This window comes from Barbatula barbatula, assembly GCF_947034865.1.
Source record: "Barbatula barbatula genome assembly, chromosome: 4".
In the NCBI taxonomy this organism is placed as follows: domain Eukaryota; kingdom Metazoa; phylum Chordata; class Actinopteri; order Cypriniformes; family Nemacheilidae; genus Barbatula; species Barbatula barbatula.
Genome location: NC_136768.1, coordinates 25,158,532 through 25,183,586, shown reverse-complemented (window position 1 = coordinate 25,183,586; position 25,055 = coordinate 25,158,532). Strand labels below are relative to the sequence as shown.

At 41.5% G+C, this 25,055-nt stretch overlaps 1 protein-coding gene across 1 annotated transcript; it reads left to right on the top strand.

Annotated features, from left to right (window-relative positions):
- The first annotated feature begins 600 nt into the window (after window positions 1-600).
- lamb1b (laminin, beta 1b) lies at window positions 601-25,045 on the top strand. Its single transcript, XM_079453998.1, has 33 exons — window positions 601-739; window positions 1,243-1,415; window positions 2,551-2,686; window positions 3,799-3,872; window positions 4,003-4,191; window positions 4,289-4,352; window positions 4,722-4,921; window positions 5,318-5,438; window positions 6,009-6,197; window positions 6,466-6,642; window positions 6,748-6,860; window positions 7,003-7,082; window positions 7,173-7,308; window positions 7,434-7,592; window positions 7,686-7,807; window positions 9,997-10,117; window positions 10,598-10,784; window positions 11,315-11,458; window positions 12,413-12,644; window positions 13,112-13,275; window positions 13,368-13,592; window positions 13,677-13,891; window positions 14,056-14,152; window positions 15,278-15,647; window positions 15,727-15,911; window positions 16,005-16,246; window positions 17,217-17,417; window positions 17,586-17,730; window positions 17,849-18,053; window positions 21,092-21,233; window positions 23,325-23,501; window positions 23,630-23,789; window positions 23,887-25,045. Exons 1-33 carry the CDS (start codon window positions 706-708, stop codon window positions 24,021-24,023), a joined length of 5,316 nt encoding a protein of 1,771 aa, XP_079310124.1. The 5' UTR covers window positions 601-705; the 3' UTR covers window positions 24,024-25,045.
- The last annotated feature ends 10 nt before the right edge of the window (window positions 25,046-25,055 follow it).

Sequence of the window (25,055 nt, the reverse complement as noted above, 5' to 3'; positions counted from 1 at the left end):
AAACACAGGTCAAATATCAGACAGACTATAAATTCCTAAATGCAGCTTTCGTTAAACAAAACTATAAATATAGTTAAGTGTTATCAGACTCGCTAAAATTCATTTTAATAGGTTGACAGCTCGGATTTGTTTGAAACCATTGAGGCTCCGCGAACCACGTGATCACGCGCGGCGATATCGAGTGTCGAAACTCTCATTTTCAACGGCTCTGGACATAACTAATGATGTTTTATTATAATTAAAATATCAAACCGTCCGATAACCAGATTCATTAAATTGCATAAAATAAAAAGCAGGTTTAGAGGAACTTGTGGAATATAAAATGTAAACATCTACGCAACTCTATAAGTAACAGTTAAGGGGCGTTCTAAAAATTCGTGACTAACGGGAAAACGCAGTTTTTTTTCTCTCGTTTAGTAATGTTCACATTCGTCATGATTTCGAAGCAGCACGGGGTCCTTGAAGTAATCCGTTCTCATCCACTCTCCAGCTGTTTTTACGTCCAGCTGTTTCGCACGCAAGGTCGCGTCTTGGATGCCCCGACGTACTTTCTAGGCAGCGCACGTAGTTTTCGACACGCCCATCATATTTGCGTGAGTTCGGAGCAGTGCATGCGTACATCAGTGTTGTTCAATATCATGGGCGTGATCCGCTTCTCCAGCCCTGGAGTCTCCTGGAAAACACTCCTGGAAAAACAGAGCAATAATGTGGACACTCAGGATCGCAGCTCTTACCACATGTGAGTTGTTTACGAATATGTTTGTACTCAAAGTCCTTAGTTACTCAAGGGTTTGACATATTTATATGTTTTAAAAACTGGAATTTTCTGCTCAAAGCTGTTTTTTGCTTAAAGAGTTGTTACATGGGTACTTTTTGTAAACAGCATATCAAATATAAATAAAATACTGTACGGTATGTGATGCAACACCAGCATCCATGTGGTGGTTCATATATTCATTGACATTTGGTGTTATAGTGAAAATTAAGCTTTTCCAGATGTTGATAAGTGTTCCCATGCGAGACTCGGATGTAAGCGGAAGCCAAATCCTTTCAGCACATACATAGCTCACACATTGTTTCAATTATAACAGTTTAGAGAAGTTATCGGGCTATTGTGAGAGTTGTCTCTTTGAATTCAACACACCGTATGCGAATCTGAAGATCTATTGTGGATTTAATAAAATATGACAATTGCAGCTTGTTTTTACATTTTAGTCCTGATATTTATATTGCGTCTCACAGTTATTGGTTTGCACGCCCTGGCGCAATTTCCCGATCACAATGATCAGTGTACTGAGGGGAGCTGTTACCCCTCTACGGGCGATCTGCTGATCGGGAGAGCACATCGACTTACAGCCTCCTCCACCTGCGGACTGAAGGAGCCAGAGACATTCTGCATCATGAGCCATTTGGAGGTAATGCGACTTAAAGGGGTACTTCACCCCGAAATTCTGTCATAATTTACTCACCTTCGAGTTGTTCCAAATCTGCGTCCATTTCTTTGTTCTGATGAACACAGAGAAAGATATTTGGAAGAATGCTTATAACCAAGCTGATCTTGACCCCCGTTGACTCCCATAGTGGGAAAAATACTTTTATCTTTTTGGGTTTGTTCTGTTGGACACAAAAGAAGACATTTTGAAAAATGGGCGAAGTATGCATTTAAACAACTGTCTTGTTAGCTGAATGACTATCAAATATATCGAGTCTAATGGCGATATTGTGTCACCTCTATACACTATAGAGATAAATATTTATACTTTATGTATTTTATGCTGAAATGTTCCCTGATAAACGCACCATTTGTATTTTCTTTCCTTTGATTTGGGGGTCAAATGTAACTCAGATTCGGTTTTGATTTGAAAGTACTACACTATAGCAACGCATATAAAATGTGTTTAGTAGTTATTTTTCTCACCTCTTGTAATATAATGCATGCAAACCGAAGACAGCGATTTGATCATAGTCCTTGTTGGTTGGGAAAAACAATGTTCTCTTTTTACACCCACATTCACAGTCACTGTCTAAAAAACAATCACATGTCTGTGCGGAGAACATGTGGTGGGAGGAGGATGGATGAAGGCCCCTCTATTAGAAATTATACAGACCCCTCGGGCCACTGCTTTGCCCTTTAGACTGTCCGAGTTGCCCATCCTCTAACGAAAGAGAATCTGCCTGGGATCTATGTCTATGTTGCCCTAACACATTAACCCATTCACACATTGGAAAAATTTAGATTAGTTTGGATATCAAACGTCAAAACTTTGAAGAATGTTGTAGTTTGAACAGAGCTGAGTTCTGTTTTCTGAATCTTTTCATATATTGGCTAGTTCAGTTTATTTGAGATACTTGCCATACAGTTCATTTGTGAGTATTAATGTGCGAACGTTCGTGTCTATGATAGTAAGAAAGCAGTTTGAGAAAAACAGGTGCATATCCAGAACATCTGGCGTCCTCATGCATGAATGTACTTCGCCAATCCCCCAAAGATTGAGCTTTTCTCACAGACTTATCTGACATCTGCATCCTTCTCTCTCTGTCCATCATCAGGACGATAAGAAATGTTTCGAATGCGATTCCCGACAGATGTACAATGAGTTCACCGATCCCAACAGCCACACTATTGAGAACGTGGTGACAGCGTTTGCTCCCAACCGTCTTAAAACCTGGTGGCAGTCTCAGAAAAGTAAGTCTGTGTATTCGTACCCGAATCATAACACATAAGCTCTATTTAGAGATTCTCCAAGGAAATGTATTTATAATGAGCACATTTACTTTATTCATTTCATCAGTCCAAATTTCCATCGGACAAACACTGGAATCTTGTATTTGAGAGAAATAGGGAGAGAGATACTGGTAATTTATGAGACGAGCAAACAGGAAGTATTGAGATGAGTACAGCAGCTGGGCGTGGGAAACAGCTGGCCCGCTCTCTCCCTAGTGACCAGTCTCTAGAATATACTGATGGACTGAATGCAGGGGTGTGCCATACCATCACCACGTCTGGGAAAATTTGACTTGGATGCTTTATTTGGCACTGTGTCAAACTTCAATTGCAGAATTTTTACTTAGTAAATAAACTACATGTGTTTGCACAAAATGTGCCATTTTACCATATTTATTAGACGTAATGTACATTCACACCAACAAAAACCATCGTGAGTGGTCTCGTTTAAGAACTAGAAGTAATATTTAAGTTTAGCATGAAGTACTCCAGACATCGTGTTTTTAATACTATCATTTAAATACTATAAATCCTATTCTTAACATCCTTATATTTAGGGAGTTACATGGTTAAAACACAAACTATTAGTTACTGTATTTTGTACCTAAGTTACATTACCAAATTCTTGCGGAGAACCTACACAATAACTGTCCCATCCGTGAATTTCCAACACAATCTCGTGGGAATTCGTAACTATTTTACAAGGTGCGTAATTTGCACGCTACGACCTTAATGCGGACATATCACAGTAGAATAAGCCAGTTTCGCCAATTGAGAAAAATGCGTTTGGACTCGGAAGAACGTTTAGATCAAGTATATTTGCAAAGTACATTGAACTCTTTCATTTCCAAAGATCAAGGGACGTTTGATTTCCCATGAAATGACTTCGATATTTCCGGGTTGGGAAACTGTCCATGCCAGATACTTTCAAGTACACAAATACGAACACGCTTTTCACACATGAGTAAATGTTTAAGCCCCGCCCATAACACAAACGATCTAGAAATGAAAAATAGTTTGGTACAGATACTAAATTTAAGTTCAGCTAATCGTATCCCTTTTTTCTCTATCAGGAGTTGAAAATGTGACCATTCAGCTGGACTTGGAGGCCGAATTCCACTTCACACACATCATCATGACCTTTAAGGTGAGACGGATATTCTCTCATGGAATGCCGTTGCCATGACTGAAGTGCTTCTTTTAAAGTAATAATAGGAAGCACATTTTTATACATAGTTTCATAAATAAATGAATTGTCGATTTATATCGTTCGTCAGAGCTTTCGGCCCGCCGCTATGGTGATTGAGCGTTCGGCAGATTTTGGCAGGAGCTGGCAGGTATACCGGTACTATGCATACAACTGCGCAGACTCCTTTCCGCATGTCCCTCAGGGGCCAATTAGAAAAGTGGATGATGTCATTTGTGACAGCCGTTACTCTGACATTGAGCCATCAACGGAAGGAGAGGTGACAAGACTGCGTACAGTACCTGATAGCATTTATTTGACATTTATTTAAGTAAATATAAAAATGTCTGTTAATGTTTGTATGCGCTTGTGTGTAGGTTATTTTCAGGGCACTTGATCCTGCATTTGTGATTCCTGACCCGTACAACCCGCATATCCAGAGTAAGTTATTATCATAACGTCTTCTGAACTTCTTTGTTGAACGTTCAGTTCAATGTTTTCTTTTGTTTGACATCGTGCATCGTTTCAAAGCAGCTTTACAGTAAATACATACCGTATTAGTACAAGCAGAAGAGACGTGCACTATTTCCCTTTCGTTACACGTAGAAATGTATTAAATATTGACAGCGACTTACATTGCATTATCCTTTACATTTTACATGGGTAGATTAACCTATGCATTATATGTATAATGTGTTTTACTGGATCAATATTGTGGCCCTTGCTAGAATCTTTTATGTGCTTTTCCGAGTGCCAAATTGTTTGATTTGGTTGCATATTGTGTTTTTCTTTTTTGGTCGTTGAATGTAGATCTATTAAAGATCACGAACCTGCGCATCCGGATGACGAAGTTACACACTCTAGGGGATAATCTGTTCGATGATCGAGAGGAGGTGCGAGATAAATATTATTACGCCCTCTACGACATGGTCATCCGTGGCAACTGCTTCTGTTACGGTCATGCATCCGAGTGTGCGCCACTCGACGATGAGGGAGGAGTTGAGGGCATGGTGAGTAAACACAATAGCTGCGTCCCAAATGACATAGTATGCACTATGCACTCAACCACGTGGTGTATGGATTTTAGTAGGGAAGTTTCATCTCAAATGGAATACTATACGTTTTTATACCAATCGGGCAGTTTGCAATTCTCCTTCACCGGTAAAGCCCCGTTCAGACCGCCAGCGACACTCGGCGACAAAGCGAGGCGATGTCATCCATTTGGCATTGACTGTGTGTGTGTGTGTGTGTACGTGTTCATTTCACGTTCATCTGAAAATGTATAAACATAGAAAGGGGTCGGGGGAGGAGATACTATATACAATTTGCATAGTATGCAAATGATTTGATCTATGGAAAGTCCCCCAAAAAATGTAAACCCAAAACGTGTGTGTTTTTGTGTGCAGGTTCACGGTCATTGTGTGTGTAAACACCACACTACTGGACTGAACTGTGAGAAGTGTGAGGACATTTATCAAGATCTGCCCTGGAGGCCGGCAGAGGGCCGCAACACAAACGCATGCAAGAGTATGACAAACGCAAATAAAAAAATGCGGATAAAAAAATAGTTGAAATTAGATGTTGTTATGTTATGTTTATTATTTGTTTGTATTTATTATTCATTTTGATATCTTTTTATTTTTTTAATAATGTAAATAATATTATATCATTATAATATTCTACCATAAAACCGGTTTTGTTGTTTATTTGTTATTCATTTTTATAAACATTATTTACATCGTTAAAAATAAATAAACATTTAATTGTCTACACCTCTCACACAACCTTTCTATTGATGACACCTTTAAGTTTGTAAATTATTTTAAGCGGTAAAATCCTGTCCTAACATTGCCAAACCACCTATATAAAATCCCAGTCATCGTTTCGGTGAATATTGTCAGATATTCAAGGTTCAACGTTTATTATAATCCCAAAAGGACGATTTGTGATGCAGCACAGACTTTGTAAACTATCAAAAAACACACAAACGGATCTCACAAACGTAAAAGCCTTTCAGCAGTAGGATTAAAGGAATTCTTGACATCGATCGTGTTTAATGGATGTAGAGCCACACTTACCTCTATTTCTCTCTCACAGAATGTGAGTGTAACCGTCACTCGTATTCCTGTCATTTTGACATGGCAGTGTATCATTCATCTGGTAACGTAAGCGGAGGTGTGTGCGATGATTGTCTACACAACACAGAAGGCCAATGGTGTCAGACCTGCAAACCGTTCTATTACCAGCACCCCGACAGAGACATCAGAGACCCCAACATCTGTGAACGTAAGTCTGTATAACGTATACATCTTCTGACATTATCATATGTTGGACTCAGTCTGAGAACAAGTGAAGCTTTTTTTCTTCAGCAGAACACAAGATGCATTGAAATGTGTTGGCGATACCCGTTGACTTGCATTGGATTTTGTGTCCATAGAATAAAGTAATGCCCGGACTATTACTGTTTTTCAAAAATGTCGTCTTCTGTGTTCCGCTGAAGACAGAAAGTTCGAAAGATAAGAGGGTGAACTGTCCCTTCGATGTTTGTGTTTAGCTTGTGACTGTGACCCCGTGGGCTCTCTGAACAGAGGCTCGTGTGACAGCGCTACAGATGTTACGGAAGATATGATTGCTGGACAGTGTCACTGCAAACCTCATGTTGAAGGAGCGCGCTGTGACCACTGCAAAAAGGGACATTACGGCCTCAGTGATGACCCACTGGGATGTCTGCGTCAGTAAACATCTGATTTATTTCCGAGGCTTTAAAACACTTCCTGTTAGTTAACAGTAAAGTTGTGTTTGTCTTTTCCTTTCGCTCTTGTGTTTATGGCCCCAGCCTGCAGCTGTAATCCACTGGGCACGCTCTCAGCGGGAGGTCCCTGTGATGCAGAGACAGGAAGCTGTTACTGCAAACGTCTTGTTACGGGACGAAACTGTGACCAGTGTTTGGTAAGAGAACATTAGACGATAGCCTGCGATCCTACTGGGAATAAATCATTTAAAATGACAATGTATTACTATATAATGTACATGTTATATACTATCAAAATACGAAGACCTTTGTGTTGAATGTAACTATTTTCACATCCAGCCTAAGCACTGGGGTCTCAGTAATGATATGGACGGCTGCAGACCATGTGACTGTGACATGGGCGGGGCTTTGAATAATAAGTAAGCTTGTGTTTTTATATATATATACAGTATAAACTGAAATGTCAATAATAATGTCAATATTTAAGAGCACATTTCTCCCATTTATAGTTGTTTTCCAGAGACAGGACAGTGCGTATGTAAGGAACACATGTTTGGGAGGCGTTGCGACCAGGTGCACGCTGGGTACTATTTCGCAGGACTGGACCACTACACTTTTGAAGCTGAGGAAGCATCATTCGGACCGGTATTTGAGTTCTACGCACTATATTAGCGCAAGTCAATACATTATAATGTATTACACCAGCTAACTTCATTAACACAGCGACAGAAGCACATTAGTTTATATAAGAATGTGTTTATTGCACACAGGGGGTGAGATTGGTTCAACGACCTTTACCTGTGGATCGTAAGCCCACCTGGACTGGTCCAGGATTTGTAAAGGTACCGGAGGGCGAAACGCTGAGGTTCAACATTTACAATTTGCCGCGGTCTATGCAATACAATTTCCTGATCCGCTATGAACCGCAGGTAATACACAAACACAATATTCAACATATAACTGAATTAGTTACTTATCTACATACATTGACGTGACAAACAAGTTTGGTTTCTCTTTTGTAGTTGCCTGATGAATGGGAGCGAGTAGTGATGACGGTGGAGCGGCCCGACGCTGGTTACCCATCAGCCCTCTGCACTTCTACTTACAATGATGAGCAAAGCATTTCACTGCATCCTGGCTCCAGGTGAGTTGGTATTTAGTGTATAGTAGGGGTGTACAAATGTAAGTGTTTGCAAAATTCACTTGGTGGGTTGCCTTAGTAAACTACTTAGCTTTAAAGCAACACTTTGTAGTTTTTTCGACTTAAAAATTATTTCACTCTTAGGGGCTGTTTACACGAGACCGTTTTCAAGTGAAACGCAAAACAATATATGCGATTTGGCTATCCGTTTACACGGAAACGTTGTTTTGGGGAGTGATAAAGCAAACTTTTGAAAATGGGTTTCAAAGTGCTAGCTTGAAAAACCACAGCGTTCTCATTTCCGTGTAAACTTTGTGATCAGAAGGTTGCCGGTTCTAATCTCAGTGCCAGCAGGTCATGACTGAAGGCACCTTACCCCTGATTGCTCTGCAGTAATATGCCACTGTATAAAACTACTTGTAAGTCGCTTTGGATAAAAGCGTCTGCCAAATGAATAAATTTAAAATGTAAATGTAAATGAATAAGGAGAAATGCAGCGCTCTGTATTGTATGTTCTCTTTAGCGACGGAAGTCCGCCTTCCAATAAACCGTCAATCAATCGTCAGGGACTCTGGTAATTTTTCTTTATAAAGGGATGTCGCCAACTACTTGCGTGTCATGCGTAACACAGCGTTTTAGTCAATTTTGTGGATCTGTGTAAATGCAGATTTTTTTGATAACGTTGTCGTGTGTAAGTGAAACTTTTCGAAAACCCAAAAGAGATCTTTTCCGTTTTTCATCGTGTAAACGTGGCCTTAACCGGACGAATTCTGCTCCTGCTGCTTTCTGAGCAGCCTCATAGCGCCTACAACCACACTCTGTAAGTTCTGTGTTCGGGTTGTCTCACACAGCCCGCCCATCCCCTGCTTGCGGAAGAGAGCGACATGGTTTCCAAACAATGTTTCTGCATTCGCCGGTTTCATCAGATTAGTATATAAATTCACGTGCATTGCGCTGCCCACGGGAAAACTTATACGCAACATTGTTTTCAACACTGGGAACAGACAATTGCGCTTATCAACCACATAGTTGTAAAGTGTTGCATTAAAGACTCCATGAAATCAGTTTTGTGGCTTTTAGTTCAGATGTGTTAGCTTTAAGGTCAGCTTTAAAGTAGTGTACTCTCAAAAGTTGAAGCATTTTACATTTTCATTCTTTTTTGGGCGGGGGAAAATACACTCAAAATATTGATGACTCATCCTGCACTACAGATTTGTCCAATCCTTTTAATTCAGAGGCTTTCTTGAATAAATACACCCCTTCCTTTACCACCATTCGCATCAAATAGCAAGTAGAGAAATTAGGTTAAACTTTAACGGCAATTGGCTATTAATAATCCCCCCCATACCGTAATATGGGCCACTATTTGAGGGGCCAGACATTTTTAAACTCATGCGGATGTGATCGAGTGCATTTATTCAAAGTGAACCACCAAATTTTGTGAACCACAAAAACAATATTTTCTTTTGAAACAAGAAGTTGAGGGCTGTGTCTAAAATCACCCCAATCCCCTCGTTCAGTACTCTACACATCTTCACAGTATACTTGAAAGAGTAAATGAAAATGAGTGGGTGAATTTGGAAACCTCCTTCGGCCAAGAAGCTTGAATTCGTTCAGTGCAAGCTTCACAATGGACTGTTATTGGCTAGCCGGAGTACAGACGGTATGCATGTGATGTCACTTTCCCACATGAACACGCCAAAACAAGCAAAGGTCCGTGCAACATCAGTGTCCAAGGCACCTGGTTCCTTTGGAAGTTGTTGCTTTACATTTCAGGCCCTCTTTCTTTGATCCTCCTATATTGAAAGCAGACGTTTTGCTGCGTGTTTTACCACTCAAGGGAACGTGTCCTAGTACTCAAGGGGGCGTGTGTTTTCACGTGGGAATGTGATGTCACATGCATACCGTCTGTACTCACGGCTAGCCAATAACATACCATTGTGAAGCTTGCGCTGAATGAATTCGTGCTTCTTGACCGAAGGAGGTTTCCAAATTCACCCACTCGTTTTCATTTACTCTTTCAAGTATACTGTGGAGAGTAGTGAACGAGGGAATTGGGATAATTTTAGACACAGCACTCAACTTTATGTTTCAAAAGAAAATACTGTTTTTGGAATTCGCGTTGACTACAGACAACCATTATGACTCATTTGTAATTGATAGTGCTTTTGTGTGTTGTGTTTATTTTCCAGATATGTAGTTCTTTCTAGTCCAGTGTGTTTGGAGAAGGGTCAAAACTACACTGTGAAATTTAACTTTCCACTGTACTCGTCATACAGTTATCACTCCTCTCCTCACACACTTATTGATTCAGTAAGTACTGTACATATATTGATACACATTAACACTAAACCTACCGGTGGCTCCCAAACCTTCATTCCAGGTATAATCTATCTCAAGACCCACAAAAATAGTTTTGAATGGGAATATGGAGAAAGACTTCTTTATTTAATAAAGACCTCATCGTACAACTACCACATCAAAAACATCTTTCATTGGACCAAACTGTTTAGTGTTATTCCATGCAACAGCCCTTACCCAATCCTTGTAGATAAAAACAGTTTTTGCTTTATTTATGAATTCAACTATAAATGTCCTCAAAGCAGTGTTTCACAGTAGATTATTACTTTCGTCCATTTTGTAACCGTTTGTCTCTACAAGGTCCATTGGTCATGTGGCTTCCATATGAGGACTTTCTTGAAAATATCAGCCCTATAAACATAGCAAAACCATTTATACACACACGGTGATTCATGACTCACAACACAACGGTGTGACCTCTTACCTCTATAGATAACGCTGCTGCCAGTGGTGCAAGATCTGGAACTGTTTTCTGGAGTCCAGCAGCAAGATAACTGGGAGATGTTTAAGAAGTACCGATGCATGGAACGCAGCCAGAATGTTGTTAAAATCCCCATAACGGATATTTGTAGAGACTACATCCACAGCATATCTGCGCTAATGCACAATAAAGCTCTGGGTAAGATAATCAGATCAAGAATCCAATTCTAGTTCTATATATTTAGTCTAGGCAAAAAAGCCTTTTTTAATTCATAAATTATTCTTTTTTAGAAAGTCAAATTTAGAAAACACTTTTACTTTTTTACTTTATTAGTGGGAACATTGAAATGATAAAGGTAGCATCCAATGACTCATTTAACATGACAAATAAAGGTCCTGTGTGTGCCCTCCAGTCACTGGACTTTGTTTATTTTAGAACATCACAATGTGGTTTTGAACCCTGATTCGGTCTAATCTGTTTTTCCATCTCCTCTCATATATCGATTTATCTGCCAATAATTGATGTGTGGTTCTCCACAATTTTTGCCTCTGGTGTCCTGTTATGCAGCTCCACCTCTGGGCTCAGTGACCCCATGATGTAGCTCAGTTTCTGGGAAAATAACATTAAATTCCACTGGGCAAATTCATTTGAGTAAAAAACCAACACTGACAATGGAGCACTGTTTTTTGGTTTCCCTTCCTCTCAATCCTTTTTCATTTTACTGGCAGAATGTAAATGTGACCCAGGCGGTTCACTGAGCTCTGTTTGCGACCCCAGCAGTGGCCAGTGCCAGTGTCGACCCAATGTTTCAGGCAGGAACTGTGACACCTGCGCTCCCGCAACCTTCTTGTTTGGACCTTCAGGATGCAGACGTTAGTGATCTCCGCACATACAAACAAACATATGACTGAAACCTTTTTCCGTGAAAATCGTTTGATCTGAAGGCATATCTGAAAGAATCTGAAACTAGTTATGTGGAGAAAGTATACTGTGCCATCATTTATTTCTTTACAAAAGAAACAAAAACTAAATAAATATACAAAGATATTTTTAAATGAATGACTTGAACACAATGTAAAAGAATTGTGATTTGCTTTTAAATAAAAAATATAACATCTGTGAAATTATAAGATGAAAGGATATATATTAAATAGTTTTCCCCATTTTTCTTGTACATGTTGTGTGTTGTCTTGTTCTATAATCTTATAGTTTTTCAACGTTTTAAAAAAATTAACTGTAAGAAATAATAAATTTTCTGGGCGCCTGAAATAAACTGTTGAAATTACAGGTTTTCCCTGTAAAATTACACTTTCCCCCTGTTGTTCTTGTAAACTTGTGGTCCTTTGCTGTAATTTTATGGTTTTTTACCGTATTTTTAAAAATACATTAAAAAGTTTTTGTTACAGTGTGACTATTGGAAAATAATTAAAAAATAATTTTTGGTACAGCTCTTGTCTATTTGCAATACACTGAGATTTTGTGATGAATGATAAAAGCGCAAAATTGACCTGAGCTAAATATACACTTAAATATTGATGCTACATCAAAATAAAAATTGTACAAGAACTATAGAAAAGTCGGGCGAAATGTGTTAAACTGTAAATAGAAAGCCCAGAATAGATGTTTGAAAGGCATCTCAGGCCTTGATGGTAACGGGAACCTGGTTGATAAAAAGCCAGTAAGCTGTAGGCAAAGGGACCACACTGAACATGCAAAAATATAACATCGTTTTGGTTTTTAGTCTTAACATAATTTCCAGTCACTTTTATTTAATAATTAACACTGAAACACAGTTAAATTGTGTCTTTTCAACCCTTCCTTTGCAGCGTGTGAATGTGACCCGCTGGGTTCTCAGAACCCTTTCTGCCACCCCACCACTGGGCAGTGTTTGTGTGTGCCAGGGGCATATGGCCGCCAGTGTGCCCACTGTAAACCCAACCACTGGGGTTTCCCTCAGTGCCAACCCTGCTTCTGTAACGGAAACAGCGAGCAGTGCAACCCGCGTACAGGCGAGTGTCTGGACTGTAGGGGCTACACCACTGGCCATCATTGTGAGAGGTGAGAAAGCATAGCGCATATTGACATAATCGCACATCTCATCCATTTAAAGGCGCAATATGTAATACTTTTGCAAAATATGCAAGTCCCGTCAGGTTGATTTTCATTGGCACTTGAAGGCAACTCCCATCCTTTCGCGTTCTTTACAGCATCATCAAGCTACGCCTTAAGTTTATTGTTTTGCGACCTCTAGTAGCGGAAAATACATATTGTGCCTATAAAGCATAAAATTGTCTTCTTACCCTGATTTCAGCTTTAAATAATCTATAAGGACTTGTTCTTGCACCAAATGTCAGTTTGCCATGATTTTACTTTAACTCATGTAAAGATAAGAATGTAAAGGACCCTGCTATTTAAGATTCAAACAAAGGGGGCAAAAGAGAGGCAACAGTTACTATTTGCAGCTTTAAATAACTACACGACTCAAAGACCACATGTCATTTACTTCCCAAAACCCTTTCCCCCAGATGTGCAATGGGTTACCACGGCAGTGCTTTGCTTGGCTCATCGGAGCCATGTCGGCCCTGTATGTGCCCTGACGGACCTATCAGTGGCAGGCAGTTCGCTGAGAGCTGTTACCAAAATCGCAACTCTCTCCAAATGATGTGTGTATGTAGCTCAGGGTACAAAGGTAAATGCGTCTCCTGGGCAAATCAACAACATGAACCTACTATTTCATAAAATTCATGTAAAACAAATCCCACTTTTGCTCCTGATCATTAGGGTCTAGGTGTGACGAATGTGCTCCAGGTTACTATGGTGACCCTCAGGTGCCAGGTGGCCGGTGCAGTCCATGTCAATGTAACGGAAACATCAACATGGAGGACCCAGAATCTTGTGATGCCCGCACTGGCGTCTGTCTCAAATGCCTGTCTCACACTGACGGTGATGCGTGCCAGTATTGTAGTCATGGTTACTATGGAGACACCCAGGCACAGAACTGCAGAAGTGAGTGGCATGTTTTTTTTTGTTTGTGAGATTTTAAGCGTCTGTATGTTTTTTAACCTGTTTTTTGTATAATCCTGAATTAAGTGTGTATGTGCAACCCCATGGGCACTTCCGGACGCAGCTGTGCCGACGGTCTGTGCGATTGTGACAGGGTCAGCGGGCAGTGCCAGTGCCTACCTGGCGTAGAGGGTCAGCAGTGTGACCGCTGTGCACCCGACACATGGAACATAAACAGTGGAAAAGGATGCCAACCCTGCCAGTGCCACCCTGAACACTCCTATAGTACATCCTGTGACCTGGTGTGAACACACTTGCATAAAACTCCACGTACACCTGTTTTGAACATTTTAACATGTCAGATGCCATTCTGAGGCATGTTATGTAATTGTTAATGTGCCCCGAGACAGATAAACCGCCAGTTGGCTCTACAAACTATTTTCTATGTTTGTCTTTTCTTCATAAGCTGTCTGGTCGGTGTTCGTGTAAGCCCGGTTTTGGAGGCAGGACATGTGATGAGTGTAGAGACCTATTTTGGGGCGATCCTGAGGTCAACTGCTACGGTGAGTCTAGAATACACCAACTCCTTTAACTCATGCCGTCTAATGTAGAAAATGACTAGATGATTGATCTCAGATCCGATCTACCCATGGGCACATGTGGGTGGGTCCCCCCGGAAAGAAAATGAAGTTTCTACTCCAGTGGTTCAGTGGCATGAGTAAGACACGTGACAAGAAGTTCGGACGCTACATACGAACGAAAGATGGAATCCGCCTTTTGCCGAACTACATTTTCACAAACACAACACGGTTTCGTTTAAACTGACGGACAAAACGAATCTTTAGCCGAAAAATATGACGCTGTGGCTACCAGTATGTCAATCATCACAAATACGGGAGCGAGTACTATGTGTACATGGCTAAAGTCATTCGCGAACCAAGGGGGCGGGGCTAGTGAAGAAAAGTTCTGAGGGGGCGGTGTTTAACCTATCTAGGTACATTCCAGCGTTCAGTAAATTTTTGTAACAAGGACGTTTTCAGTTCCGACACTAACAGGATGATTTTTTCAATACGATGAGCTTATATATAACAAAAGCACAGGTTAAAATGTATTTCTTAATTCATGACACCTTTAACGTTTGACAACTGCTCTTAATAAAAATGTTAAGGCCGTTCAATCGTCGTGTGTAAAAACACGAGCATCACTTTTTCCCTCTTTCTGGCGATTCGGAGTTTTCGCTCCCTCGGGGTCTGCCGTTAGGTAACATTTAAATAACGAACCCGAGTAAACAACCGATGTCCAGTAATGCGCAATGCGGTGACGGAGGGGGCCCGTCACAAATGCATATAGGCCAGGACCTGGCCGGATTTTTTTGTGAACTTTTAGCACTGAGGCTGTTCACGTAAAGGGAAATTTGGAAGCAAAAATATGCTTTACTCTGAATCCCACAAAATTCCTAAAGCAAACCCAGAACAGAGCTACAGAATCAAATACACTCGTACGGTCACATCACAAAGCCTAAAAACAAGACAGAGTCGTATTTCACTGTGAAAGAATAAGAGTAAATAAAAAATAACAATATTTTAAATGAAAAATGGTAATGTAGAATATGATGCTAAATATGTATACCCAAGGAATCAAAGCAATTTACTACGAGTTATTAACTCGAGCATATGTTTGCGTTCCAGCATGTAACTGCGACCCACGAGGCATTGCCACTCAACAGTGTCATAAGACGTCTGGAGAATGCGCGTGCATGGAGGGTGTGTCCGGGCGAAGGTGTGACTCCTGTGGGCGTGGCTACGTGGGGACCTTCCCTCAGTGCGAGCCGTGTCACAAGTGCTTTCGCGACTGGGACACTAACGTGGGAGAGCTGACCAATCAAACACAGAGGATGATGGACACGGTAGAGGAGTTGAAAGACACGGGCGTGACGTCGCCTTATAAAGATACAATATCAAGTCTGGATGATGGGATCAAACAGCTCGGACAGATACTGGACGATGACAAGATCCATCAAACTCTGAGACACACGCAGAGTCTACGTCAGCAAGCCGGGTATGCAACATCCACACATAACACAAACTTTATTTGACAGTATGTGCACTTACAATATTGTTTTTACTCTTTATGCCAGTGAGATGGCGCAACTTTTGCAAGGATCTATGAACCGATCAGTATCAGATCTGGAGCAGATATCTGCCGACCGACAGAAGGTCGTGGAGAGTCTGAACAGTCTTACTGAGGATGCCCAGAACCTACACGAGACCTCCAGAGACAAAGAGCAGCAGGTCCTGAACATGAAACATTCAGACCCCAGAGGTGAGCAGATGATCATACATACAGATGAAACACACACACAAATACATCTTTACGGCTACAGGAAATCTTGAATCTTGTTCATGTTGTCTGCAGGTGCGATGGACAGCATCAGAGAATATTACAGGGAATCTTCAGAGGCGAATTTGACCGCCAGTCGAGCTGCATCCGATTCAGACAGTATAGTGAAACGGTCTGCTCAGCTACGGGCTGACGCAAACGCAAGACTGGACGCCACAGAGAAAGAGTTTAACCTGAAACATCAGCTGCATGCGCAGAGGATGGAGAAATTAACATCGGATCTGGACTCCAAAGATCTTTCAGAACTAAGCCGCCTTGTAAGTCGATGTTTTTTACAGCAGATGTTTTTGAGTCAAATCTCGAAATATAAATGGGATAAATCTCGAAAAATACACCTAATGTACTATTGCTCATTTATGACATGCTCCCCGAAGTCTTTGCAAGTCTCTTTGGATAAAAGCGTCTGCTTAATGACTAACACTGTAAAAATGTATTCGGACAGCTGGGGCACCAGAAACAACCCGTAATATTACATGGTCCCCTGTTTATTTGCAGTCTTTTTTTTGTCATTTTACAGGGGTTTGACAGTATTTTAGAAAAATACAGGAAAAAGCTGTAAAAATGTAATAAACTAACGTAAAATTACAGATTTTTTCAATTAAAATATTTTAAAAAGCAACAGAAAAACTACATTGTTTTTTTACAGCGTAGCTTTTTGCCCCTAAACCTATTCACTTTTTTAAACATTAACAGGACAGAATGTTCAGGAAGAACTTTAAATGTTAGCAATAAACTGGAAGGAGCCTCTAGAAATTAAGATTAAACCGGAAGTAAAATAAAAACTAGGTAAACGTACAGAACACAACAAAATAAATAATGAAACGAGAAAGAGAAATAGCAAAATTGCTAAGAATATAATTTTAAAATCGACTTCAAAATAAAAATACAATAAAACAACAACAACAAAACTAGGTTTGTGTTTAAACGCTTGCACTGCACATTAATGCGGTTTATAAACAGAGATATTTAGTATTGTCTTCCTTTTCATTTGTACGTTTTATTGTTGTTTAAACAGCGTTACGTTTCTTAGGTCCATCTAGAAATGTACATGTTTTCCGGTGTATCGGTTATAATGTTAATGTTATTATTCCTGTATCAAAATTAATTTGTAATTCATTTTATTGTATTTAATTAACCATTTCAATATGTTTTTTCCAAATAACTTTACTTCTTTCTCAGTTCAATGTTTTCATTTGATTTTAAGTTCATATTACGTGTGTGTTTTAGGTGTGCGGAGGTGCACCGGGTCCGGACGGTTGCGGCGACTGTGGTGGTCTGGGGTGTGCGAGCGAGGAAGGCGTGTCCCAGTGTGGGGGGACAGAATGTGAGACATTAGTGACCCGATCCCAAGAGGCCTTGAACAGAGTCAAAAACGTTGACCAAGAGATCCTACACGCTTTAAGAGCGGTAGACAATCTAAACAAGGAGGTAGCTATTCAAATTAACTCGATGTGTTTTTAAATCTCTCGTGCTTTCCTGTGCTTGATCCAACTATAGTATTAAAGAAAGTGTTTATAAAAGTAAGCTAATATTGAAGATATCATTTCTAAAGCATGTATGAGAATTTATGTAAGCACATATATGCATGTTTTTTAGGTGTCCGATGCTCGAGGTCGTGCGGATGAGGCCAAAATCAGCTCTCAGAATGCGTCACTGAGAGCCAATCAGAGTAAAGCACGAGCGCAACAGACCAATGATGAGCTCAGAGACCTCATTCAGCAAATTCGAGACTTCCTTACAAGTACGATTTGTTACATAAAACACTGTGGCGTGACCCAAACCTGTTCAACCGATCGATTATGACTCCTGACCATTATGTGAAGTATCACTAATTCATTGGGAAATGTGTGTATGTGTAGATACAACAGATCCGAAGCGTATAGAGGAAGTCGCCGATGAGGTGATGAAACTGAGTTTGCCGGTGTCATCCGGAGCACTGAAAGCTCTGACCACAGAGATCCGTGACCATGTGGCCAGACTGACCCAGGTGGATGATATCCTGACCCAGACTGCAGAACACGCCCGCACTGCCGAGACGCTGCTGAAACAAGCACAGGCTGCCAAGTGAGCAAAACATACAGACATTCAGTATTTGGGTGACTTTTTATTTTAATCTAATAATTTCCAGCAAACAATATGTCACGGAACAGGTGGTGAGAAGAACCCAAGCGCAGGCAGCAATACGGGGTAAAAGAGTTTAATACTAAATAAAAGCTGCAAATTACAAATAATACACCCACAATGGGGGGAAAACTGAACGGAGGCACAATACAAAAACAGAAAGTAAAGACTTCCAACTACAAGGGAACATGAACACGAGCCAAGGTACAGGTACACGCAAGGAAACATTTACAAGTATACAAGACAAACGAGCCCAGGACAGAGAATACAAGGGATTTAAATAGGGAGACGAACAAAGGATATAACGATGGGCAGGTGTGGGTAATGAGACACAGGAGGAAAGCTATACTAGAAACGAGAGGGGCGGGGCCAAATGACGAGACAGGAGAGAACGCATATTATGTCCTGATTGACAATAATATGTTTCTCTCCACATAAAACACGTGGGTCCGTCATGATTCTGCCTCTAGACCAGAAAACCAAGACAAGAGAAGGCAGAATCATGACAGAATCCCCCCCCTTAATGAACGACTCCTGGCGTTCACCAGGGGAGCAACTAACAAGACAAGACAGACTGGGTAACAGACATAAACCAACAAAACATTGCAAACATGACTAGGGGCATACAAGAAATAATAACAGAAGGGTTGGGGTGAGACAATAAAAATAACAAACAAGGGAGGGGGGGTGGAGGCAAAGAGTGCCTAGGGGGCAGTCCAAAAGGGAATGGATTGGGTGAAACAGTCTTAGGGGGAGTCATAGAGGCTCTAGGAGTCCCCTGCTGTGACACCGGCTGAAAGGCCGGCTGAAAGGCCTGCTGAAAGGCCGGCTGAAAGGCCGGCTGAAAGGCCGGCTGAAAGGCCGGCTGGAAGGCCGGCTGGAAGGCCGGCTGGAAGGCCGGCTGGAAGGCCGGCTGGAAGGCCGGCTGAGACACCGGCTGGAAGGCCGGGTGGAAGGCCCGCTGAGACACCGACTGGAAGGCCGGTTGGAAGGCCGGCTGAGACACCGGCTGGAAGGCCGGCTGAGACACCGACTGGAAGGCCGGTTGGAAGGCCGGCTGAGACACCGGCTGGAAGGCCGGCTGGAAGGCCGGCAGGGCAGGACTTGACGCCGGCTGGAAGACCGGCTGGGGCTGAGACGCCGGCTGGAAGGCCGGCTGGAAGGCCGGCTGGGGCTGAGACACTGGCTGGAAGGCCGGACTTGACGCCGGCTGGAAGACCACCGGGACCACCGGACTTGACGGGACCACCGGACTTGACGGGACCACCGGACTTGACGGGACCACCGGGACCACCGGACTTGACGGGACCACCGGACTTGACGGGACCACTGGGACCACCAGACTTGACGGGACCCCCGGGACTGACGGGACCACCGGGCTCGACGGGACCACCCTTCGAGCCGCCCTCCGTTGCCTCTTCTTCAGCCGAGCCCTCCGCCTGGAGGCCGGCTGCAGGAATGAAGAGAACGGGATGAGCGGCTCGGGATTGGAGGTCTCAAACGAGGACCCCCAGGATTCCCGTCTCCCTCGCTTGCCAGTGAGACTGGGCGGTTGTGGAGAGGCTGCAGAGGTTGGGGAGTGGTGCGTGGCGATGCCCACATTCCTGATCTGCAGAGGACCACTCTCTGGTATCGCAACCAGCGGAGATGAGTCAAAGGAGTTCGATGAGGTCGTGGACCACGAACGACCTGTGGCGGCATCCCACACAGCGTCGAAGTCCAACGGCCTCATCGCCCTCATCTCCGATCGAGAGAGTGGCTCTCTGAGACCGGTGTTAAACAGCACCGCCAGCTCCTCCTCCCCGAAGACGCCCTGTCCTGCGATGTCCAGGAACCTCTCCACATAATCATTCACAGTCTCACTTCCCTGGCGAAGGCTGCAGAGGCGGCGGGCCAAGCTAGACCGGCCAGTGTCCATGCTGCTGCTGGGTTCTGTCTTGGCTCGTTTGTTCTGTCACGGAACAGGTGGTGAGAAGAACCCAAGCGCAGGCAGCAATACGGGGTAAAAGAGTTTAATACTAAATAAAAGCTGCAAATTACAAATAATACACCCACAATGGGGGGAAAACTGAACGGAGGCACAATACAAAAACAGAAAGTAAAGACTTCCAACTACAAGGGAACATGAACACGAGCCAAGGTACAGGTACACGCAAGGAAACATTTACAAGTATACAAGACAAACGAGCCCAGGACAGAGAATACAAGGGATTTAAATAGGGAGACGAACAAAGGATATAACGATGGGCAGGTGTGGGTAATGAGACACAGGAGGAAAGCTATACTAGAAACGAGAGGGGCGGGGCCAAATGACGAGACAGGAGAGAACGCATATTATGTCCTGATTGACAATAATATGTTTCTCTCCACATAAAACACGTGGGTCCGTCATGATTCTGCCTCTAGACCAGAAAACCAAGACAAGAGAAGGCAGAATCATGACACAATATGGCATAATGGAAATTGATTTCATTTCTAAATATCAGAAATTGTCTTGATAAAGCGAATTGCATTGTCTTTTATAATAAATACAATGACATCATGTTTTCACACTTATTTGACAAAATTACAGCTTAAATAAATTGCTATTATTGTATCATTTATAGTACATAAGTTGATCTATAAATGATCATATTTATTATAAATAAAAAACACAGTTCGGTCACAAGCGATACTTTCCACATCACGTCTCATAACACGTTTTTTAAGCTCGCGATTATACAGTTCAAAGTGTACCGTAAAAGTTAGTCACATGAATAAACGTTATTATATAGTTAAGATACTTAAAGAACGCAAGTCTGGGAAAAGGATCAAACTAAGTGTTCATAATCCTAAAACCCATTTGTATAGTTTAGATACACACAGATAAAAAATATCAGAGAAATTCCAGTGACTTCAACCGAATTAAATATGCTCTTGTCATATATACCGATATACTGTAATGCATTTTTAAACATTTAAATGTGTGTTGTGTTGTACAGCGAGACAGCCACAGCTCTGAAACGGTCCGCTGATGAAATAAAGGAAACTCTAGAGGATACTGTACGAGCACAGTTGGCGGCCAATGTGACAATGAAGGAAGTTGAGAGCGATATGAACGTCACAAGACATCAAATCAATGCTGTGAGTGTGTATGTGATGCATATGAGTTTGATTTTGCATCACGCGGGTACAGTATTTTGGCTCAGATGAACATAGCTAGATCATTTCACATGGCACTTTTTCAAAGCGTAAAAGAAAATTGATAAAACATCACAATCTTTTCATTCCTAAATTGACAAGGGGTGCAAACGTCTACAACCTTTTCTATGGGTTTATCATTTTTCTACAGTCTACAGTCGTGGCTTTTAACTACCGTCAATCTTTTAGGATCATTTAAGTTAAGTGTAGGCATATAAACAGTTAGTAACCTAGGGCCGGATTCACGAAAATGTTATATAAGAACTTTCGTAAGATCAATTATAGGAAGTTCGTAAGAATGTGTGTATGAGCAAACTCAAACAGTTCTTAACATTCTCGAATATCTTCATTTTTGTCGTAAGATTAAAATAATATGATTTAACTCGCTTGCTTGTGGGGTAACTGTATATGTTTATTTATACAATAAACTAAATGTGTGTAACAAGCACGTCGCATTCTTATGTAGCCTATATACAGTATATTAGCATGCGATGTGTTAAAAGGCATTTACGATCGCATGTTACCTAATATGTTAGCAAGCGTTAAAAAATATACTTATTATAACACTTTTGTATGTTACTACGGCATAAGACTTGTGACTCTCTCCGATTCGAGTATTATGTCCCAGAATAATGTAAAAAGCACTATAATAAAGAAAACTAAAGTAAGGGAGGTAGACCTTATTATTATATCAAAATAAATATTCCTTAATGGCAAGTAAACGTCAAAAATACACGTCACATGTGAAACGACCAAATACACGTATTTAACAATTCACCTTTTGAGATTTTAAGATTTGTTTCGAGAATTTGGATTCTTGAGATCAACCTTGAGAAAAGTGTAAGAATGTTTTTTTTGGAAAACATAACATTCCTAACTTTTTTCTTAAAGTGACTGTATCTCGGAAAGTCTCTGTATATCTCATGTTAATCTTGAGTACTTACTGAATACTAATACACCTTTCAAATATCCGCAGAGTCACTTAGTTTGCTCACATTTATAAAAGACGGATACGGCTGTACGATTATTTCTGAAAGGGGCTTCTGAACTAAAGCATGTTCCTAGTGGTCGATTAAGTCCCTGCCCTTTGAATACTCCTCCCGTCGCTAATACCGATCGGATGGTTTAGCGAGTTCCTCGCCGGCCTTGGCTGAGGCCCCGGAAGACGATCGATCTTGACTATCTAGAGGAAGCAAACTCACGTACCGCGTGCGGTTCATGTCCGGCTTCGTTTAGCTCTGGGACCGCCGATCCATCTATCAGTTTCAAACGATCTCCAAAACTGCCGTTATATCCACCGTTTATATAACATTCATCAAATACAGCGAACAAACAACACGGCTGAACTTCGCTAACATAGCGCTCTTGCTCTCTCTCCTGCAAACAAGTGAAAGTGACTTGTGCACTCATTCTCCCGCTCTCCGTGGTTGATGCGTGGGCGTGCCGAGTGCTTTTCCGGGAGAATTGTCCAATAAGGGACTAAGAAAAGTTGTTACGTAACGATTATTCACGTTCGAAAAAAACTTTGCGAAACCTGTACGAATGTGGGGGAGTGTATGGAGCACAGAAATGCTACGTAATACATCCAACTAGTTGTTTGACAAGTGGACCATGTTAAGCACGAGATGACAGCACGTTTAACATTGTAAATAAGTCAGAATGCATGACCCCCCCGTTGCATCACCGCTTTAAATTCGAATTTAAGAGAAAACGTGGCAGAATGTTTTGTGAATCCGGCCTCTGATGTATAGCACATGCAGTTTGAGGTATTCATACCTGTCTGTGTACATACTGTGAAGACTATTTCTGATTATTACATGAACATTCAAAAAACAGATCAATGCCAAAACAGCACAACATTTCTGTGAAAGACATAAATGTGTTGGTCACATTGTTCCTCAAGTGAATATTTCTTGTTCGTTTAAGCAAAAATTTGGAATAATAATACCTTCATGCTTTCTTCAATGCAGTTTCAGTATGTTAGTAACCGGCTTGCGTTTCTGTGATATCTAAGCTTGACCTGTGCGTTTGCAGGTACAATCTAAAACTGAAACGACGGAGTTCAAATTGAGCGCCAGCACACAGAGATTCTTGGATCTTGAAAGAGGAGTGGATGAACTTCGAAAGAAAACACAAGAGACGTCCAACAAAGCCGAGGACATTCAGACACAGGCTGAACACATCAACGAAGACGTTGAGAGAACTGAACGGGTACTAAAGTCTAAATCTTCCTTTTAAAGGAATGGTTCACCCAGACTAATCATGTGAATTTCCCTTTTGTGGAAGAATGGATTTGGTATCGCTATATCTGAAAATAAGCCTGTATATTTGTTTTGCAGGACTTTGACTCACTTGTGGAACCCCAGTATGCACGGGTGAGTGGTGTGCTCAAGCAGAACGGTGAGGGTATATTTGGTGAACGTCTGAGGGCTGAGAAACTCAGACAGGAGGCACAAGATTTACTAGAAGATGCCACCAACAAACTCCAGAGACTAAGAGGTAAATGCGGCACACACATACAATTCTTTTATTCATGAAGTGTCTTCAATAACGACGGATTTGCTTTCACGTGTTTCTGTGACTCGCTGTGATCTAGAGCTGGAGAGATCTTTCGAAGTAAACCAGCAAACCCTTGCGATAAAAGCAGAGGAATTTGACAGACTGGAGGATGAAGCCAGAAATGTTCTTCGGGAGCTCAATCAGAAGGTCGCCATCTTTAGCATCTGTGCCTAAGAATCACTAAAAAAGACAGAGGCTTTGTCTTGATCAGCTCCCTTGTTCAGTAGTCAGGGCACAGACCAGGGAGTCAGACATTTTAAGGGCCGTGTCATTCGTTCCACAAACTTCCCACAATGCGCCGTGGCGCATGGTCCGACATCTAAGTTCCACAAGAGCGATTCGAAAGGAAAACTTTTCTGGTTTTTCTAATCACTCTCGCGGTACTTTGATGTCACCCTCCTGTCTTATCCGTTCCCTAAAATTTCCGTGACTGGATTTTAAAGTACGAAAATGTACCCACAATTCTTGGAGTAGTGGTGCCGCCCCTGGCATAGAAACACAATCATGAAGCGGACATATCAGATATTTGATTCCAAAACAAAGGTTTATTTTTATACCAAACCGTAAACAGTTTTGTGTGCCGTTATGCGGTTCAAAGTCAAATAAATCCAGGTTATATACACATATCATACAATTCCTTGCGCAGGGCTACTCGATATAACTGACTTTGCTTAGGGTCCCCAAAATCATAAACACGCCCCCGGGAACAAGAGGGCTGATCGAGACACAGGACTAGGAAATGTTGTATTATCATTGTTCAGCTGCGCATCCTGTGGTCAACGTTTAAAATAAGCTACACTAAACGGCCCACGTGCCATTTATTTACTGCATATTTTACTGTTTGTATTTTTGAATGAATGCATGAAAAATGTTCTGTATCACAATGATATCATTAAAGTTGACGAAGACACCCGTTATTACGATTAATGATAACTATTAAAGGCCAATTTCATCAACATCGCCACGAGAGTTTGAATCGAAGGATTTCAACATACTTGTGGCTCAGAGCAGATGTAAATATTTGGTGGTTCAAATATATTTACCCACGTAATACCTCTCTTCGTTTTTAATGGATTCTTTGATTTCTGTAATCATGTACTCTTTTCAGGACACTCAATGTTACTCATAAAGGTGTCCCATTGGGTGACAACTATAATAAAGCCTTGGACTTGGATTTTTCCTTGATCTTTTTAGAGATTTGGACTT